This window comes from Mesoplodon bidens, assembly GCF_964165515.1.
Source record: "Mesoplodon bidens genome assembly, chromosome: 7".
NCBI lineage: Eukaryota > Metazoa > Chordata > Mammalia > Artiodactyla > Ziphiidae > Mesoplodon > Mesoplodon bidens.
Window position 1 is genome coordinate 114,466,539 of NC_138164.1, and position 19,908 is coordinate 114,486,446.

The 19,908-nt window shown below is 54.0% G+C and overlaps 1 protein-coding gene across 1 annotated transcript in view; it reads right to left on the reverse strand.

The window, feature by feature from the left end:
- Window positions 1-19,908, reverse strand: part of KCNQ1 (potassium voltage-gated channel subfamily Q member 1) — a 350,679-nt gene that overhangs the window by 53,824 nt on the left and 276,947 nt on the right. The window contains exons 13-15 of the mRNA XM_081239644.1: window positions 18,104-18,198; window positions 17,288-17,334; window positions 16,381-16,442 (exon numbers count right to left, since the gene is read on the reverse strand). Of these exons, the coding sequence (XP_081095770.1) occupies window positions 16,381-16,442; window positions 17,288-17,334; window positions 18,104-18,198 (204 nt within the window). The remainder of the gene's footprint in view (window positions 1-16,380; window positions 16,443-17,287; window positions 17,335-18,103; window positions 18,199-19,908) is intronic.

Here is a 19,908-nt window from a genome sequence, read left to right on the forward strand (position 1 = left end):
CAAGGCTCGGGGCCACCCTCACCCCTTGGCGCCCCCAGATGGTCTGCCTAGCCCGACGCCCCCAGCGAGGCCCTTGATTATAGATCACCAAATAGGCTTGAGAAGGGCTCCCGGCCGCCGTGCGCTGCCCGTGGGCCCAATACACACATCTCTGCCCGCCTGCTCCCTTCCCCCCGCCTCTCTCAGAAGCAGTCAACCCACAGAAGCTGACACAGACTGGAGCTAAATTGTAAAAAAATGTAAATTTCCTTTCTGGCCAATATTTGAGGCCTATAAATAGAGCCATTCAGGAAAGGCCTAGTTGTGGGGAGGGGTTATCGTCCCCCGGCCAGACTGGGAGAGAAACACCCAGGAAAGAGGAGGGAAAGAAAGGTTCTGGGGGGGCTGCCAGGCACGTGGGGAGCAGGAGGCCACGGTGCAGTTGGGAGAACTGAGGCTTAGGCTCAGGATGCTACAGTCAGGTCAGAGCAGAGCTTGGGCTCCCAGGCTGGCCCCTGACCGCACCCCTCACCTTCCTGACCGATAGCTGGCCCACCCTCACACCCACTCTCTCTGAGCTCTGTAATCGGATGCCGGGTCTCGCAGCTCTGGACTTGCCGTATTTCCCCGTGCCACAGGGCCTTTGCACATGAAGTTCCTCTGCCTGGATATGGATCAACTCATGGATCCTCCCAACAGCACTTGCCTTAGTAGCATCAATTTCATCCCCTCTGCTGACCGGTGAGAAAACTGAGGCACGAGAGCCAAGATGACTTCCCAGGTCCATGGCCAGTTAGCCAAGGGGGCAGGGCTTGAACCCCAGCCACTGGCTGCAAACGTGCAAAGGGAAGGCCTGGGCTTTGCACTGTGTGAAATGGGAGGAGGACAGGAAGGCCCCTTGGGCCCACGTGCATGCAGGCTGCCTTGTCCTCTCGGCCAGAGGAGGACATGTGAATCTGAGAACACACAGGCGTGGGAGCCAGGCTGCCCGGCCCTGGTCCCAGCTCTGCCCCACTGAGTCAGGACCGCAGGGACGGGTGGGATCCTGGGGCCTGGAAAGAGGTGGGAAGAGCGGCCCCAGGGGCCCCCGTCTGGCTTTGCTGTGGGCAACTCTCAGGCGGGCTCCGGGTCCTCAGGCGTCGGGTGTGGGCGCAGCGGCCATTGGAGACCAGGCCTGGGCAGGTGGCCCTGAGCACACACACCCTCCCCTCTTTTCTCCTCCCTGCCTTGGATGGAGCGGGAAACTGAGGCTCAGAGAGGCTGGCGAGCAGTGCCTGTCCCCCCGGCAAGGGTGCCCCTGGGAGGTCCCGGGTGCCTCTCCATGGACCTCCAAGTCACCCAGAGGTGGGGACCTACTGTTTTGTGGGGTGCAGTCTTCACGATCACTCTGTGCTGAATGTCCCCCACGCCTAGTCTCTGAGCTAGAACAGACTAAGGAAGCCAGCACTCACGTTCCTTCCTGGGAGGCCAAGCGTCTGCTGCCAGCGATGGGCGAGGCTACCACCATGGGGAGATCGGCTCCTGCCAGCCAGGAGGAGGTGAGCCACGAGGCCAGCCTTCCTGCCTCTAGGTCAGGAGAGGCCCAGGACTACAGGCTGGCCGGGCACACTGCCCGGAGCATCAGCCCGGATGCCAGCTGCCGGTTCAGCTCTAGGCCAGTCTGAGCTCTGACCTCCCCACCATGACCATGGCCTCTTGGCAACAAACCCCTTGGACACCACAGGGGCCTGAGGGTCTCACCCTTGATGGGATGGAGAGGCCTGGGATGCCTGCAGGTCCCTCAAAGCTTGCCCGACCCAGGCCCTCCCTCGGTGACAGGGAAACCCAGCCTCTGAAATGGAGGCGTGTGATCTTAGCATCTCCTGCAGAAACTCGGACTCACAGATGTGGTGGGCGGCCCAGTCCTCTGACCTCAGTGAGGGGCTCCTGAGCTCCTCAGAGGGGGAATCTGGCTCCAGCCCGGTCGGTCACCTGGACCTTGGGGACCCAGTGGAGGGAGGGGGGATCGGACGGCGGCTCAGACCCCGCAGCTGATCACACTCCCCTCCCATCGCCCTGTTCGTCCCTTTTGTGCAAACACGTCTACTGCCGACGGCCGGGTGCCCATCTGTGTGGCGGGTCAGATGGCCAGATGCCTCTCTCCCTGGGTGCTCCCTAACCCTGGTGGGGGCTTGGCCCACAAAACCAAGCCTCGTGGTTGGGCCCCTTGGGTGCCAGGCTGTTCTCAGGGTCCTGCTGGGCGCAGAGGGCTGAGCCGCGGGCCATGGGGAGGGCTGTTGAGGTGAGTTGTGTGTGGGCAGGGGCAGGTGGGCAGGCCCGAGTCACAGGTGTGTCTGCCGCCTCTGGATGAACATGGGTGGACAGACGGATGTCCCGTCACACAGACGACTCAAGAGGGTCCTGCCGGGAACACATTCCCCACATTCCTCTGGGTGGGGCACGTGACTCGTTCCGCCAGCGGGTTGGAGCAGAAGTGATGTGTGTGTCGCTTCCAGGATGGAGCAGTTAAGAGCTTGGGGCTGGTCCTCGGGCCTGGAAGGGGCCTGGAGCTGATGGACCGTGTCCCCCATCTTGGCACAGAGAGAGCCTGTGGGGAAGGAGGCTCAGACTAGTGACGGAGGCTTGAGTGCTGAGTGAACCCAGAGCCCTGGGGAGGGGGCCTTGGGTGTAGGGCTCACAGGATATTGAGTTTGGGGGCTAGTCCTTCTGGTGGGAGAGCAGCCCCAGCTGACAGAGGACCGAGGCCAGAGCAGGAAGCTGGATGGGATGCGACATCTCTACCTGAACTACCTCGGAACACGCACACTGGCTACAAGGGGCACCTTGACCTCGGACAAACAAGGACGAAGCATCTCACAGCCGCACGCGGGCTGTCTACTGCCCAGATGACCCCAGCGGTTCTCGGCATCTCAGCTTTCTGACTTAGCGACTCATCAGAGGTGTGGCTCCAGGGCTTCCCTGGTGGTGCAGTGGTTGAGAGTCTGCTTGCCAATGCAGGGGACACGGGTTCGTGCCCCAGTCCGGGAAGATCCCACATGCCGCGGAGCGGCTGGGCCCGTGAGCCATGGCCGCTGAGCCTGCGCGTCCGGAGCCTGTGCTCCGCAACGGGAGAGGCCACAACAGTGGGAGGCCCGCGTACCTCAAAAAAAAAAAAAAAAAACACCGAAAAAGGTGTGGCTCCAGAGCCACTGATGGACCTCAGGCTGGGTGGTGCCCACAGCTGGGAGGAATCTCCTTTACTCAACTATTCCCTCGCCGCAATCAAGTGGCTCCCCATGTCTCTCAGTCACAAATTAGAGCATGACAAGCGTCCTGATACATAGATCTCTGACCCTGGGGTTTCATTTCCTGGAAGCAGAGATGTTAGATCAAAAGGTACATGTATTTTGAATGTTAACAGAGGCTGCTAGATTCCTTCCCAGAAGCTCTGCTACTACCGTAATTTGCGTGCCCACCAGCAACGTGTAAGAATGCCTGTTTCCCCACCTGGGTGCCAGCACTGGATATTACCATTTTCTTAAACCATGGCGTCACTGTGCGTTCCCCTGGCCACTGGTGGGGGTGGGCATCTTCCCACAGATTTTTGGCCAAAGCCGGGCTGACTGTTGAAAAGGCCCCTGAGCCAGGCTCTAGGCAAGTCCTATGGGGGCTGCCCTGGCCGTGAGAATGCCGGGCTCTGGCCTCGGGCTCCCTCCAGGAACATGGCAGCCCCGTCCCGGGGGCCCGTCAAGTCTCCCTGCGGCTCGAGGGGCGCGGGGACTCCCTGGCAGGCCCGCCCACCTCTGCCCAGGAATGGGGATGGCGGGGCTTAGTGTCAACTGACGCTTTCATTATAGGTTTATCTTTGAAACCCTAGACAAAACAGGGCTTGTGTGGTTTGACTGAAGAGCCAGCACCTCAGGACCTTGCCATCCACTAAGACGGCTCCTCAGGAAAGAAAAAATACACTAACCTTAAAATAACCAGTTCCCAGAATAGCAGCTAATGACGGCTTCTGAAGGGGGCCCTTTGATCAGGCGGAGCCCCACGCCTTCGCCTATTTACGGCCGTGCCACTCAAGAGCAGGTCACCAGCAAAGAGAGACGTGTTGGGGGTGGGCAGAGGAAAGTCGGGGGTCTGGGCTCGGCGTGTGGGGGAGCGGGGCCATCGGTGCCCATCTCAGGCCGCCCCGCTTTCCAGTGCAACCCGCCCCAGCTAGGGACGAGGTGCGCCGAGTCTGAGGCAGCCTGGAAACAGAGCCTCACGCAGGGAATGCCGTTCCTGACGGCCCCCCAGGAGCCAAGGCTGGTGGGAGACAGATGTGGTTATAAGAGCCAGAATCCCAGGTGGACGGTCCTTAGGCCCCTTGGGGAGGCGTGGGTCATGGACCCGGAGGGGCTCGAGGGAGGAATTCAGGGAAGAGCCTGAGGAATGGGAACCCAGGAGGGTGCAAGGAAGTACCGAGGGGATGCTGGGGCTAGAAGATGCTCCCTCCCACCCAGCCCCAGCCTCAGCCCCACCCCTGTCTTCCCCGCAGCAGCAGCATCTGCTTATCCTCTTGGTGTTCACCCAGCACCTCCCTGGGCCTGGCCTGGTCAGATGCTCGGGGACCACTCTCGCCTCTGTCCACAAGCACATGACAGTCTGAAGCTGCCTCTCCAACAGCCTGTTCACCAGACCTGCTTGGCTAAAAGCACTGGAAATGTGGCTTGTGAGACCAAGGAACTGGATCTTAATTTGATTTAATTTTAACGAATTCACAATTAAATTTAAATACAGATCCCCAAATCAGTTATCGGAAGACTTTAGCTATGGTTGTTTGGAATGCTTTAGGCATGAGAATCCGCCTTTTCAACTGTAAATTTTATGATATCTAAATGCAGACCAAGCAGTTCTTATGAAAACAGAGCATCCAAACTGAGGTGGGCTCTAAGTCTAAAACCCACGCTGGCTTCTGAAGACAGGATGTTGACCATCCTAAGCATTCTTTTGTATTGATTACATATTGAAATGATAATATCTTAATCTGTTGGGTTAAATAAAACATATTACAATGAATTTAAGCTGTTTATTTTTATTTTTTCTGATGTGGCTGTTAGAAAGTTTAAAATTATATCTGTGGCTCCCATTATATTTCTACTGGACAACACTGGTCTGCATTGGGGCTTAGCACACTTTCCTGTAAATGGCCAGATAGTAAATATCATAGGCATTAGGGAATCACGTATAGTCTCTGTCACACATTCTTTAGGTCAGGGGCCAGATTTGGTCTGTGGGCCCCAGTTTGCTGGCCCCTGGTCTGGAGGCTCCCAGCTCTAGACCAGCTGGCATCCTTCTCGGTCCAGCCTGCCAAGGGCTGGTGGCCCAACCCAGTCCCCACTGGAGTCCCGGCGTAAGACCTACTGATCGCTAAGATCCCCAAGGACCAGCATGAACAAGACACGTTACCACTGCCCAGTAGCTCCCAGTTTCATGGGGAGATGGAACATGGGAAGGTCAGGAATCAGTACAGGGAGTTGGGACAGCAGCCATCAGACCCAGGCTGCCCAGAAAAATCCCACCTTCCAAACCCTGACTCTGTCCCCTGTAAGTGAACAAGAGTTTGTCCGACCACGAGACTCATTGCCCTTGACGAGCTAGCCAGGAAGTAAGAGAGGTCAGAGGCTGAATGTGCAGTGAAAGTGGAGCCCACAGAGGTAAGAGGTGTCCTGAAGGCATTTGATGAACTGAGTACACTTGAGCTTTGGTTTTCACAGTCTCACAGGTGATGGATAGCTAGGTATCCAAGCCCAGACCTGCCCCAGGTGGGAAGTGTCACAGCGGAGCCCTACGTAAAGCTGGAACCTTCAAAGGGCTCTATGTTCAGTGTAAAGGTCAATAAGAAATAACCTCGTCCCTGAAACGACTATATAGAAAATTGTCTTGCCGCTAACAGGAGTGGAACAATATTTTGCCCTGAGAAGTCACATCCACAAGGTGGTCCATGCTCAGCTTGGAAGCCCAAATGCACACCACCTGGGGGGTCTTGAAAACGTTGAGTCCAGGATTTATAGTCCAGGCTGGTAATACTCCCACGTGTACAGCAAATGAAGAGGTGAACGTAGATCCACCCCCCCCCGCCCCAAGAACCTCAACTTCACATTAGACCTCAAAAATCCCCACAGATACATTTTAAGACATATGAACTCATGATTAAAAAAAGGAAATCCTCGGGCTTCCCTGGTGGCGCAGTGGTTGAGAGTCTGCCTGCCGATGCAGGGGATACAGGTTCGTGCCCCAGTCCGGGAAGATCCCACATGCCGTGGAGTGGCTGGGCCCGTGAGCCATGGCCGCTGAGCTTGCGCTCTGCAACGGGAGAGGCCACAACAGTGAGAGGCCTGCGTACCGCAAAAAAAAAAGAAAAAAAAAGAGAAGGAAATCCTCAAAGAGAACAAAACACCATGAATGAAAGCCAGAAGAAAAAACAAAAACAGAGAAGCCAATTCACAAAGACTTTAGATACCAGAAATTAAATATAAAATAGCCATATTCAATATATTTCAAGAAATTTTTTAAAAGTTTGAATATACAAGTGAAAAGAAAGATACTATAAAAATGATCTATCAAGTATGCATAAAAACCAAATAGAATTTCCATAAATAGGAAAATAATCATTGAAATTGAAAATTCTTTCGATAGGTTTAACAGCAGATTAGAAACAGTTGAAGAAATAACTAGTGAATTGGAAGATGGATCAGAAGACATTATCCAGAACCCAGTACAGAGAAACAAAGTGATTTTTTTAAGGGGGGGGGGGCGGCACTAAGAGACATAGAGGGGATTGAGATGGTCTACCAAATGTCTAATGAAAGTTACAGAAGAGATAATGAACTAAAGCAAAATATGAAGAGATAGTGGCTGAGTGTAATCCAGAACTGATGCAACACACCAAGCACAGATTAAGGAGACTCACTGAATTCCAAGCAGAATGAACAAAAGAAACTCTCTAATAACACAACATAGTGAAAATGCAGAACACTAGAGTCAAAGGAAAGAGCTTAAAAGTAGCCAGAGAGAAAAAATACATTGCCTTTCAAAGAGCAATGACTCACTGTCACCTTTGTTCTCAGTGGAAACAATGGAAGTCAAAGTACAGTTGGACAACCTTTTTAACAGAAAATCTTTTTGGTAACCTAGGGTCTAGAAGTTTATACCCAGTGGAAATATTTTTTAAGAACAACAGTAAAACAGTCATCTTAAAACAACAGAGGGATTTTGATTTTCAGTGAAGGAAATTCTAATGAATACTTCAGCCAGAAAAAAGTGACCCCAGATGTAAGATCTGAGATGAAAAATAAATGATGAGTGACAAAAGAGGCAAACAGGTGGGTACATTTAAACACATATTGATTGTATAAAACACTACTAATTATGCTTGAACTAAAGTATACAACAAGACATATAAGTCAGCAGGAGAGATTGAAACTCAAATGTCCTAAGGTCCTTATTTTATTCCAGATGTGGGTAAATATAGCAAATGGCTCTATTGTATAACCATTTACAATGTCCTAGGTTAACCTCTACAAGAATGGCCATATAACTTCAAAACTAGTAGAAGAAAAAATGGAGTGAGAAATAATCATCAATCCAACAAGAGGCAAGAAAGAGGACTGAAGTAAACATTAAAAAATTTAGTGCAAATGAAAAGCACAAAATACATTGCTAGAAAATCAATCAAAAGATATTGGAAATTACATTAAGTATAAATGTATTAAATGATTTTTAAAAACCTAACCACACAGTGTTTACAACAGGCACCTAAAATGTGTATACAGGATTAAAAAGACAAAAATGAAAAAACCTGACACCAAAATCAGAAAAAAAAATGTCACAATAAAACTAGAGAACAATATCTTTTATGAATATAGATACAAACATTCCTAACAAAATCTTAGCAAATAAAATCCAACAAGTGGGAAATACAAGATAGGATTAACACCCCCAAATCAATTAATGTATGAATGAATGTATCACACCATATTAATAGAATAAGGGCTAAAAGGCATGTGACCATCTCAAAAGATGCAGAATGGGCAACTGAGAAAATCTAACATCCTTTCATGATAAGAGCTCTGAACACACACCAGGAATAGAAGGAAGCATCCTCAACCCAATAAAGAGCATCTAATGAAAATCTACATCATACTTAATGGTGAATGACTGAATACTTTTCCCTGTAAGACCTTCTCTAGCCACTTTTAGTCAACATCTTACTGGACAGTCAAGCCAGTGTAATTAGGCAAAAAAAAAAAAAAAAAGAAAGAAAAAAGAAATTAAAGGCATCCAGATTGGAAGGAAGACCTAAAACTGTCTTTATTCACACACGACATGATCCTGTATGTAGAAAATCCTAAGGAATCAACAACAATAACAACAAAATTTACTAAAATTAATAACAATGAAGTCACAGTTTATAAGCTTAATATCAAAATTTAATCGTATTTCTGTATACTAGTAACAAACAGTTCAAAAATGAAATTAAGAAAACAATTTCATTAACAGTAGCGTCAAAAATAAAATATTTAGGGGGAACGTTAACAAAGGATATGTAAGATTTGTACACTGAAAGCTATAAAATATCACAGGAAGAAATTAAAATAGATCAAATAAACAGAAGGACATACCATGTTCATGAATTAGAAGACTCAATATTGTTAAGATGTCAAGATGTTAAGATGTTAAGATCCATTCTCCCAAATGGACCTATAGATTCAACACAATCCCTATCAAAATCCCAGCAGGCCTCTTCTCTTTTTTTCTGGTAGAAGCTGGCAAGCTGATTCTAAAATTCATATAAAAATTCATAGCATTTAGAATGTGCAAAACGATTTGAGAAAGAAGAAAATTGGAGGACTTACACTACCTGATTTCAAAACTTATTACAAAGCTACAATAATCAAGAAAGTGTAATGTGGGTTTAAGGATAGGGATATAGACCAGTAGAACAGAATTGAGAATCCAGAAATAAACCCATATACTTACGTTCAATTGATTTTCGACAAAGGTGCCATGAAAATTCAATAGGGGAAAGTAACGTTTTCAACAAATGGTGCCGAGGCAATTGAATATCCATAAGCAAAAAGAACAAAAGCCAGAAACCAAAACAAAACAAAAAAAACCCCAAACTTTTCCTCACACCACACCCCAAAATTAACTCAAAATAAATCATAGACCTAAATGTAAGAGTTGAGTCTCAAAACTTCTATGAGATAAAAATAGAAGAAAATGTTCATGTCCCTGGATTAGGCAAACAGCTCTTAGATGTAACATCAAAAGCATGAGTCATACAAGAAAAGATAAGTTGGACTTTTTACAATTTAAAACTTTTGTGTTTTAAAAGACATGATTAAGAACATGAAAAGACAGCCGCAGAATGGGAGAAAATACTTGCAAGTCATATATCTGATAAAGGACTTGTATCCAGAACATATAAACAACTCTTACAACTCAATAACAGAACTACTTAATTAGAAAATAGGCAAGAGAGTTGAATAAACATTTCCCCAAAGAAGACTATGAATGGCTAATAAGCACATGAAAAGTTGCTCAACATCATTAGTGATTAAGGAAATGCAAATCAAACCCACAACTAGAATGGCGAAAAGAAAAAAGGCCAACCATACCATGTATTTGCAAGGATATAGAGAGAGTGGAACCTTTGTACATTACTGGTGGGAAATCAAAATGGTACAGACCCTTTGGAAAACAGTTTAGAAGTTTTTTAGAAAGTTAAACAGAAACTTACCATATGACCCATCAATTCCCCTCTTAGGAACCTGACCAAGAGAAATGAAAACATATGTCCATACACAGACTTGTAGATAAAAGTTCACAGCAGCATTGACCATAATAGCCCCAAACTGGAAACAATCCAAACGTCTATCAACTGGCAAATGGATAAACAAAATGTGGTTGATCCATACAACAGAATACTATTCAGTGTTAAAAAGAAAAGAAATACATGATGCAGCACAGATGACCCTCAAGAATGTTACATTATGTGAGAAAAACTAAACACAAAACACCACAAGTTGTCTGATTCCGTTTATGTGAAGCATCCAGAAAAGGCAAATTTCTAGCCTTATAGAAATTTAAGGATACAGAGACAGAAAGCAGGTCAGTGATTGAGTGTGGCTGGCGGTGGGAGCTGGGAATGATTGCAAATGGCATTGAGGGAATTTGGGGGTGTTGAAAAATGTTCTAAAACTTAGTTTTGATGATGGCTGCACATCAAACTAGAAATTTACTAAAATGTGTTGTCTACATTTACATTGGGTGAATTTTATGGCATGTAAATTATACCTCAAAAGAAAGCTTAAAAAAAAAGATTACAAACAAAATTAGGTTTGTATAACAATGATAATAGACTTTAAGGGACAAAAGAACACTACTTGAGAGAAAGCGGGTGTTATGGAATTAGAAAACATTGACTCCAGCAGTGAATATATAAAAATTTGGATATTATGTGTATCTGATCATAAGATCTAAAAATACATTAAGGGAAAATTGACAGAAATATAAAGAAAACTAGAAAAATCCTCCACAATTGTTGGCACTTCAACACATTTCTCAGTAATGATAGATCAAGTAAGATAAAAACATTCCAGTGAGGATATAGCTCTCAACAAAACAATTAACAAGCTCGTTCTAATGAACACAAGTATAACACTGCACCCAGCAACTTCAGAATACACATGGTATTCAAACACAGAAGGTACATTTACAAAAGTTGATGACATGTTGTACCTGTAAAACATATTTCACAATGTTCCAAGAGACCCTACAGGACTTCCCTGGTGGCACGGTGGCTAAGAATCCACCCTGGTCTGGGAAGGTCTCACATGCCATGGAGCAACGAAGCCTGTGCGCCACAAATACTGAGCCTGCGCTCTAGAGCCTGTGAGCCACAACTACTGAACCCCATGTGCCACAACTACTGAAGCCTGCGTGCCTACAGCCCATGCTCTGCAACAAGAGGAGCCACCGCAATGAGAAGCCCGTGCACCGCAACGAAGAGCAGCCCTCGCTCGCTGCAACTAGAGAAAGCCCACGTACAGCAACGAAGACCCAACGCAGCCAAAAATAAATAAATAAACAAGTTTATTAAAAAAAAAAGATCGATACCCTACAGATCACTCTCTTTGACAATAGAGGAATAACAATTACAACAATGACAAAAATCATATTCCAAAATAGCTCCTTGAGATAAACAAGAGGTCATGATGGAGACTAGAAAAATCTTTGCGTGAATGAACATTAAAATTAAATGCTATATATCAAAACCTGGGGGATGAAGTTTGAGTGGTATTTAGAGAAAAATAAAAGTATAGTCTTAAATGCACACCTTAGAAATCTAGACAGTTTTAGAATTCATAATTATCCAACCTAAGAAGTTAAAGAATAGTACATTAAGCCCAAGTAAATAGAAGGAAGAAAATAAAGAGAAGTGAGTGAAACAAAACAAAACTGACAAAAGAGAGTATCAACTAGGTCAAAAGTTTGTTGAAAGCATGAATAAAGTTGTCAACTAGCTGGCAGGCTTGACCAATGGAAAAAAGTGAAGGCACAAACAAACGATATTGGCAATAAAAAAGGGGCCTAACCACTGATGATACAGATGCTAAGATGATAATAAATGCCAATAAATGTGAAAACTAGGATGGTATGGACAAATTCTTAAAATATGCAACTTATCAAAACTGACACAAGAAGAGATAGAAAACCCCAACTGTCCCATAAACATCCGAGTCATTGACTCGATTAAAAACCTGCCCACAAAGAACGCACCAGGCCTAGGTGGCTTTACCTCCAAGTTTCCCCAAACACTCAGGGGAAGAGAATCCTCATCCTATACAAAATAGTCTAGAATATGGAAGAAGAGGGAACACTTCTCAACTCGTTCTGTGAGGCTCACATACATTGGATACCATAACCCAATGAGGACACTGTAAGTACGTATCTCACCCACAAATGTGGACAGAAAAACTCCGAAGAAAATCGTAGCAGGAGGGTTTCAGCAGTGTTTAAGAAAGCTTATACGATGTGAAGGACTGGTGTGTGGTGGGGAGAGGCCAGAGCCCACATAGATGTCTGGAAAAATAATCTAAGCCCAAGATGATAAAGGCCTGAACTCAGCGGGGAGGATGTGCAGCTGGCGGGCAAGGGTGAGCAGCTTTGAGGGGCTCTCGGGGTGGTGGTAGGAGCAGGGGGTGTGGCTGGGATGACTAGGACCCCGGGTCCAGCTTTTAGGCCTGGTGGACGGAGAAGTCTGGGAGGGAGATAGAGCAGGAGGATGGGGGTCTGGGGCAGACGCCCGGTCCTGGGTGACCGGGCCTACCTGGTCCAGGGCAGGGGCTGGGGAGGTGAGGTGGTGGGGACCCCGGCCTGGGGGGCATTCCTGTCCGGGAGAAAGGTGTGTCTGGCCAGGGTTCTAGGCCGGGGGGTGGTGGAAGGAATGTCGGGGGTTGGGGGGGCCCTTCCCACCCACAGTCTCTGAACTGGGGCCTGGAAACCCAGGACTCCCTGCGTCCGGCTCTGAGCCATGAACATTTCCGGCAAAAACAGAGAAGAAAGAAATTCTCCCAGCCCACTGTGTTCCTCATATCAGCAAAAGCAGTGTGAGCTGAGCTTGCAAAATAAACAGGGCTCAATGTAAACACTGCAGCAGGTCCTGGGGACGGAGCTAAGAATACACACTGGGGGAGGAAGGTGGGAGCAGACTTCTCCATCGGGTCCCCAGAGAGCCCCAGGGTCCCTGCCCCGGAGCAGCCCTGACAGGGAGGGGCCGGGGGGCTGGGGGCCGCGTTCTCAGGACCCGTCCCAGGGCCTGGCGTGTCGGAGTCTGACCGCTGCCGCCCGTGGACCTTGCTGCTTGCCCTCACCTTGGCCCTCAGTGTTCCTTCCCGGCCTCTTCTCGACCAGACAGACCCCTTCTGTTTGTGAAATACTCTTCTGCTTTCTTCTGTCTCTCTCCACCTTATCTCCCCTTCTGTCTGTGGCTTCCGCCGGGACCAGCTCTTTACCTAACCAGCTAACTAGGCAACCGCTCAACCTCTCCGGGCCTCAGTTTCCCCAGTGGTAAAAGAGACTTTATTTGGGCAAACGAGTCCTTGCCAGAGTAGAGAACGCAACGTGACAAAGCAGTTCAAGCCCTCTCCTCGCACAACTAAGGGGGCCAGCGGGCTCCCCAGGCCAGTGGGGTGCAGGCTGCGGTGGGGGAATGCTGTGTCTGCTCCCCGTGCCCCAGGAGCCAGGCAGGCCTGCACAGCCAGCCTAGGCCAGGGACAGGGGGCATCCTGAGGGGGGGTGGGGGCCTCTGAGCAGGAGTGCGAGCTGCCACGAGGCTGCAGGATCCCGGAGAGAAGGCTGTGGGGGGGGCCCTCCAGCCCACGTGGCCCCTGGACTGGACGTGGGAAGGGGACTCCTTGCCGGGAGATGGAGGCCCCCCCGAACAAGCTGAGCTGGCCTCCCCCACCCCTGGTGGCTCCCTGCAAGTGGACAGCCCGGCCACTGACCCTCAGAATGACCTGCTCCCAAGACGGGGATGGGGGCAGCCGCTGTGCACCCCGAAGTCCCCTCCCCCTCCTCTCCAAGCCCCTCGTCCTGTGGCTGAGTGAGCCGGCCGGGATGGGACCACCGTCACCGCGGAGGGCCTGAGCTGAGATGAGGAAGCAGTTGGGGGCCAGGCTCCCTTCCGGCCTGAGGCCAGCCCGGTGGGGTTGGGGGAGGTCCGGGGCTCCGGCTGGGGCTGGCGGGCCGGCTGGCACTGCCACCACTGCAGGCCTGCTGGGCTTCCCAGGGCTGGACGGCTGCTGGATTTCCTGCCCCCAACTTCCCTCAGTCAGCAGGATTGCGAGGGGGGTTGTTTATGGTCCCGATGGCTGTGGTGATAACGTGGGGCCTGGGACACGCCACTGTGCCCTCTGGGCCCGGCGGGGCCCTTTCCCAGGGTCTGTCCCCGAGGGGGGCATCGGCTAGCGGGGGCGGGGCTGGGCAGCCTGAGCTGGACGCCGGCCCACGGCAGCCTCTGCCCGGGTCCAGCACGTGTCCACGGGGCAGAGATTCAGCATGGAGCACGGCCTGCTCCCTGCCTTGAGACTGGCGGCGTGACTGTGCCTCTTGGGCGGAACCAGCTCCTGGGAGGCAGGAGAGGGACGAAGGCGACACAGAGCCCATTTCCCTGAGTGTGTGAGGGACACCCGGAATCCCTGCTGCCCAGAAACGGCCCCTGTCCCGGGCGCAGAGCCTGACGGTGGAGGCCACCAGGGTCCTTGCTCCCAACCTTGCCCCCGGGGATCAGGGACTCCAGAAAACCCTTCCCTTTGTTGTTCAGATCTGAAGAAATGTGGGCCCATAATTCTGTACCCCCAAGGCCAACGTGGGCCGCACCTCAGCCCACCACACCGACCCTGGCTGAACAAGGGCTGAGCCCTGGTTCTCGGACCCCCACCGGCTGCCAGATGGCTCCAGGGGACCCTGTCTCCTACCCATCGTCACCCCCAGAGGACACCAGGCTCTGCTTTAGGTTTCAAGGGGTGGCCTGTCCCGAGGAGCAGTGGGCAGAGCCATAAGAGAGGCCCAGGACAGTGGGACCGGGGACAGAACCAGACCAGGGCAGGGACTTGAGAAGGGGTGAGCGCATCTGGATGACAGGGCAGCGGGGCGCTCCCAGAGCTGCTGGGTGGGGGCCGGCTCACGTGCCCATGGGCCACCACGACCCCTGCCAGCGGCGGGGGCCAGTCAGTGAAGCCTGCCTTGGCCAGAGCTGCTCCAGAGCTGGGCAAGGAGGCAGCGGGGTGGGGGGTGGGGGGTGGGGGGGTGGCGCCTGGGTCCTTTCCCCGGCTCTACCTCTGCATCCGTTGATGTCTGGAAGCCCCGCCCCACCGGTCCCCCCGCCCCCCGCCGGGTGCCTGGTCTGCTGTAATGGGCGTGGCCACCTGCTGCTTCTCCTGGAATGTGCCAGCCCCGAGTCCCTGGTCCCACATAAGAAGAAGAGTGAAAGCCAAGGACGGGTCACCAGAGAGGCGGAGTCCAGGCCCCAGAACCTCTGATGCCGCTCTGCCTGGGGAGCTGACCGTTCCCAGTTTCAGTACCCATCCTGCCAGACAGGGAGTCTGCCACTGGACCATCTGCCTGGGCAAAGGAGAGCCACCAGGCCCGCTGAGGCCTGTGCTGACCGAGACGGGCCAGCCCTCCGGCGGGGTCAGGGTGTTGGCATCACACAGCCCCAGAGGGCCAGGCCCGAAGTGAGGGCCCCCGTGGGCACCTGGACAGCGGCCCTCCCCCACGTACAGCGTTGTGGCCCCATACCCGCCCAGGCCGGGGAAGACTGTCGGTGGGCAGAGGGTCGTCCTGCAGGCCCAGGCCAGGGTGAGTGGGGCAGGAACCCGGAGCTGTGCCCCTGCCCGCCTGCCCAGCTGCAGCAGAGATGGACACGGGCCAGAGCCAGGCGTTGCCCAGGAAACCGAGAGTCGGATGCACTCCCTGCTCAACCGAAATTCCTCTATTTTTAGCCCCCTGGCTGCTCTCAGATAAAGTCCATGTAGATGAATGAGCTGTTCGGCAAGATAACAGCCTGCTCCCAACCACGGAGACTTCAAAGGGCAGCAGGCCGCCCCCTCCCATCCCACAGCTCCTCCGAGGCTCCCAGGATGCCCTGGGAAGGGGTTCCGGAGCTGAGAGGCGGGGCCGCGGGCACAGAGCCCGGCGCGGACCGGGGTGTCCCGGCCACTGAGGCTGCCGGTGCCCTGGAGCGGAGGGAGCACGGCGTCCACGTCCCACCCGGACAGCCAGCAGGGCCTCGGCCATCACTCCCCACCTCCCTCGCTGTCCGGACCCTGCGGAGGACGGTCCCGGAGCCCACATCCCCTCCTCCCCCCTTGATGCACCCTCGTGTCCCTGTCAGCACCTCTGAGTCCCTGAGTGCAAGCGGGCTGGGCGCTGAGGGAGCCGCAGGCAGCGTGGACAGCACTGCCCACCTCAGCGTGCACTGGGCGGTCCTCAGCTATGCCAGGGAGGGGACTGCGGGCACTCGGTGCCACTTGCCAACAATGATGCCACTTGTCAGAGGTCTAAGCCAGCCTGGCCTTGAGCGTCCTCCTCCCGTGGGGACCGACGCCCAGTGCACATGGGAGAGGAGCTGGAGCCCTACGTCAGGGAGCGCACACCGGGCACAGATGGAAGGAAGGAAAGAAGGAAATAGGGAGGGAGGGAGGGAGACCGCAGACACCTAGGGCACCAGCCAAGCCCTGCACGTTCAGGACAGAGCTGGAGAGTGAAACGCCGCTGTGGACAGCGCCGTCGGGCCGCAAGGACACTGCCCACCGCCCGCCAGCAAGCGATGCTGCGTGGCCCGCGAGAGCTGGCGCGGGCTCAGGTGCCTACCTTGTCCTCCACGCGGTTCAGGCGGGCACCGATCGTGTTGCTGCCTCGGTCCTTAGTCTTCTCTGTGGGGTTAAAGCACCCAAGTCAGGGACGCCTGGGCTGGCAGACGGGGAGGGGTGGGCAGGTGACCCCGACTGGGCTCGGGGAGAAGGGCGATGGGGCTGAGGGAGTGAGGGTCAAAGGCCTGAACCTATGGGAATGTCTCTTAGAAGCTCTTCTGAGGTGAGAACTTCAGGGGCGGCCGTGGGTGAGCCGGGCGCTGGCTGTCTTGTCCCCACTCCACTCTTTCCGGTTCTGTGACCTTCGAGAGCCTCAGAGGACAGGCACCCACCCTGCCCGGGGGCTGCCTGAGACGGTGCCCGCTGTACAAAGGGGACATTCCGCCCCAAGGGGGCACTTGCTCTGGCCGGGGAGGCCTGCCGCCCCTGCGGCTCCTGCCGTCCTGTCCCTGAGTGAGCTGCGCCTCCCACTTGAACTTGGGCTAGGGCAGCCCCAAGGAACTGGCCTGTCCCTGCCCTCCCTGGTGTGACCCCCTAGCCGCTCTCCGGAGGACATGAGTCTGTGCCTCAGAGCTGCAGAGCGGCACCCACCTTGCTCCCCAACATTCTAGCTGGCTGCTCACCCCCCAACCCCACTGCCAGGTCCCCACCTTCCCAGGGTCCTGGTTACGTTTCCACACTCAGATCATCAATAGCCTAGAAAAGACTGCCATTTATAAGGACGCATGCAGGTTCTTTCACTAACTGAAAATCCCTTGTAAATCATGTTCGAAGCCAATTTGCTTAGGGTGGGTCTACCTGCCCCCCTCTCTGGATTTCCTTGCCAGACATGCACTTTCTGATGGTGGAAGAGGCAGGTGTGGGTGGAGGGATGGTAGGGCCCAGGGTGTCTCGATGCAGAAACCCACCTGAGACGGAGATGAAGAGGGAGGGCTTCCCGATGGACTGGTCCAGCCTGGGGGGGAGGGAGGGAGACGGAGACCAGCTCATGCTTGGCCGGGGCACTGCACGGACATCTGGCCTGTCGGTGGGTGGATGGGCTGATGTGCCCAGCAAGACAAGCTGCCCGCCCCTTCTGGGGGCCACCCCTCACTGCCAGCCAAAAACCAGCCAGGTGCCTCCCAGGTTCCAGAGGCCCATGCTCCCAAGGGGGCTTTGGGGGGGCGGCGCTCAGAGGTGAAGGGCAGTGGTTGGGCTGTCCCTTTGTCACCCTCCCTGGGCACAGCAGGGTCCCAGGATGGCCCAGTGTCCTGAATGATCCCAGAGAGGCAGGCCTGCAGGTGGGCCCTTCCGGGGCGAGGCCAGGTCGCTGGGCTGGGTGGCCTTCACGTCCCTGTAGTAGGGCAGCGACAGGGGCGGGGGCAGCCTGAGCCCCTGGCCTGGCCTGTGGTCAGGACAGGCACGTCTCCCAGCCACACCCTGCGTCGCACAGAGCTCGGTTCCCAGGCCAGCCCACCATGGAGATGCAGCTGGTCTGAGCCCACGCAGGTCCCCAAGGACCACGCTGCTTCCAAGAGGATGAGCTCTGTGGGCCCCAAGTCAGAAGCCAGAGGACGTCGGCTCCCAACTGGTAGAGTCTCTCCCGAAGGTGGTGTCTCCTGGGGCTGGGCCTGGCCCCTGCTCACAGGGTGTGTGCTGGGATGTGAGGCGTGGCCATGTGTGGAGTGAGCGCCTGCCCCTCCCCCGCCCGCTCAGATTCCGCCCCCCCCGGGCCCCGCGCCCACCTCCGCTGCAGCTCCTTGATCCGCACCATGAGGTTGAGGTGGCCCTGGGAGTACTGCTCGATGACGTCCCGCACGTCGTAGGGCTTCCGCGCTTGCTGCGGTGGGAGAGAGAGTCACGCTGCGGGCTCAGTGCTAACGCGCGCCCGCACCCACCTTCCGCGGTCTTCCAGGGTTTAAGGAGCTGCCCACGTGGCACCACGGGGCAGGCCTGGATCAGCGCACATGCAGTGGCCGGGCTCATCCCCCCCGGGAGCTGGGTGACCCTGGGCCAGTACCTCGGCCTCTCTGGGCCTCAGCTTCCTGCCCACTCCCCCGCAGGGACCTGCCCACTCTTCCTTTCCAGGCCACCGGTCCCTGTTTTCAAGCTGCCTTGGAAGAGCTGGCCCAGCTGAGGGCCCGGGGGCGGGGGGCCAGCATGGCTGCCAGTCATTGGGTGGAGGGCACAGCTTTGTGCGGCCACCGCCTGCCTGCCTGCGCCCCAAGCTCACCCTCCACACACTTGCTGGCCGGCGCAACCACTGTTCTTGGGGCGGGGAGGTGGCCCACCCCACCCCCTTCCCAGGCAGCCCCCTGAGCTGAGCAGGGGTGGCCCCGGCGGACAGGCCTCCTGCTGGGGCTCCCAGGCTGCCTAGGAAGAGAGGATGGTCCCACGGCAGACCTGGGGCCATGGGGGCGGGGAAGGTGACCCCAGAGCTCCAGGCTCGGCGCCAGCCCTGAGCCCATAAATGCATCCGGGGCTCAGGTGAAACCACAACAGAGAGAACGGGGCTTCTCACGATGTCAGCAAAACCTCCAGCCGCACTTATGGCCTCTATCCCAGGAGCTTACGGTCTGAGGGTCTCGCCCAGGTAGCATCCGGCTGGCCGCATCAGGGTCTGATGGCCCAGGAGGCCCTTCACCCATACAAGCGAGCCAGAGCCGTGTGGGGACACAGGCCACTTCTATTGGGAGAACCGCGGGGAGACAGGGTTGGGGGCCCCAGGTGGTCTCATTAACCCTGAAGGGCCCACACTAGTGATGGGCTGGGAGGTTACTGCCTCTTGCTGGGGAGTGTAGGGGGCCCGAGAGACACGCCAGACTGTTGGCAGGGCAGGGCGGGGCCGGCGGGTCAGAGGGTGAGAAGTAATAAGGCACAGATGCCCGTTGAGGGTCAGGGCCAGGTCTCAAACCCGGGAGCCCCAGGGCACCTGTCCTCCCTGCCCACCTGAGGCCTCCTTCTCCTTGGGGTGCCACCCCAGAGACTGGGGCTACCCCAGGCTAAGGGTAGGGCCACCTCCACCTTCCAGAAAGATGGGGTTCCCCTGAGGGCAGGGCCCTGCCTCGATCTCTGGGCACCCTTTGGACATGTCCAGGGGCCCTGCCATCAACGCTGGCGGCTTAACTAAGTCCTCGCGGCTCCCCACATCGTCCTGGACCCCAGGAATCCCGAGGCAGCGCAGAATCCTCCTCCCTGTCAGGGACTCTGGGCACAAGAATTCCAGGGGGTTCCTGCTCCCACAAGATCTGCCAGGTGGGGCCCGCACAGGTAACACCCAGCCCTGCTTTGGACACACCACCCTGTGTCCCTTTGTGGCCTACATGTCGAGGCCCATGGTGGAGCCTCAGGGTCAGGAGTGGGGTGGGACTCTGGCAGGCTCTCTGACTTGCCACACACTCAGCTTCATGACAAGTGTAACAGTGGCACTTAGCTACAGGCTAGTGGTGATACCCCAGGGCTCAGTTTGTCCTTCTGTGAGATGGGGATGCTGAGCCCTCTGGCTGACAGGGAGGGAGTGGGGATGAAGTAAGATGGTAGGTGAGAAAGG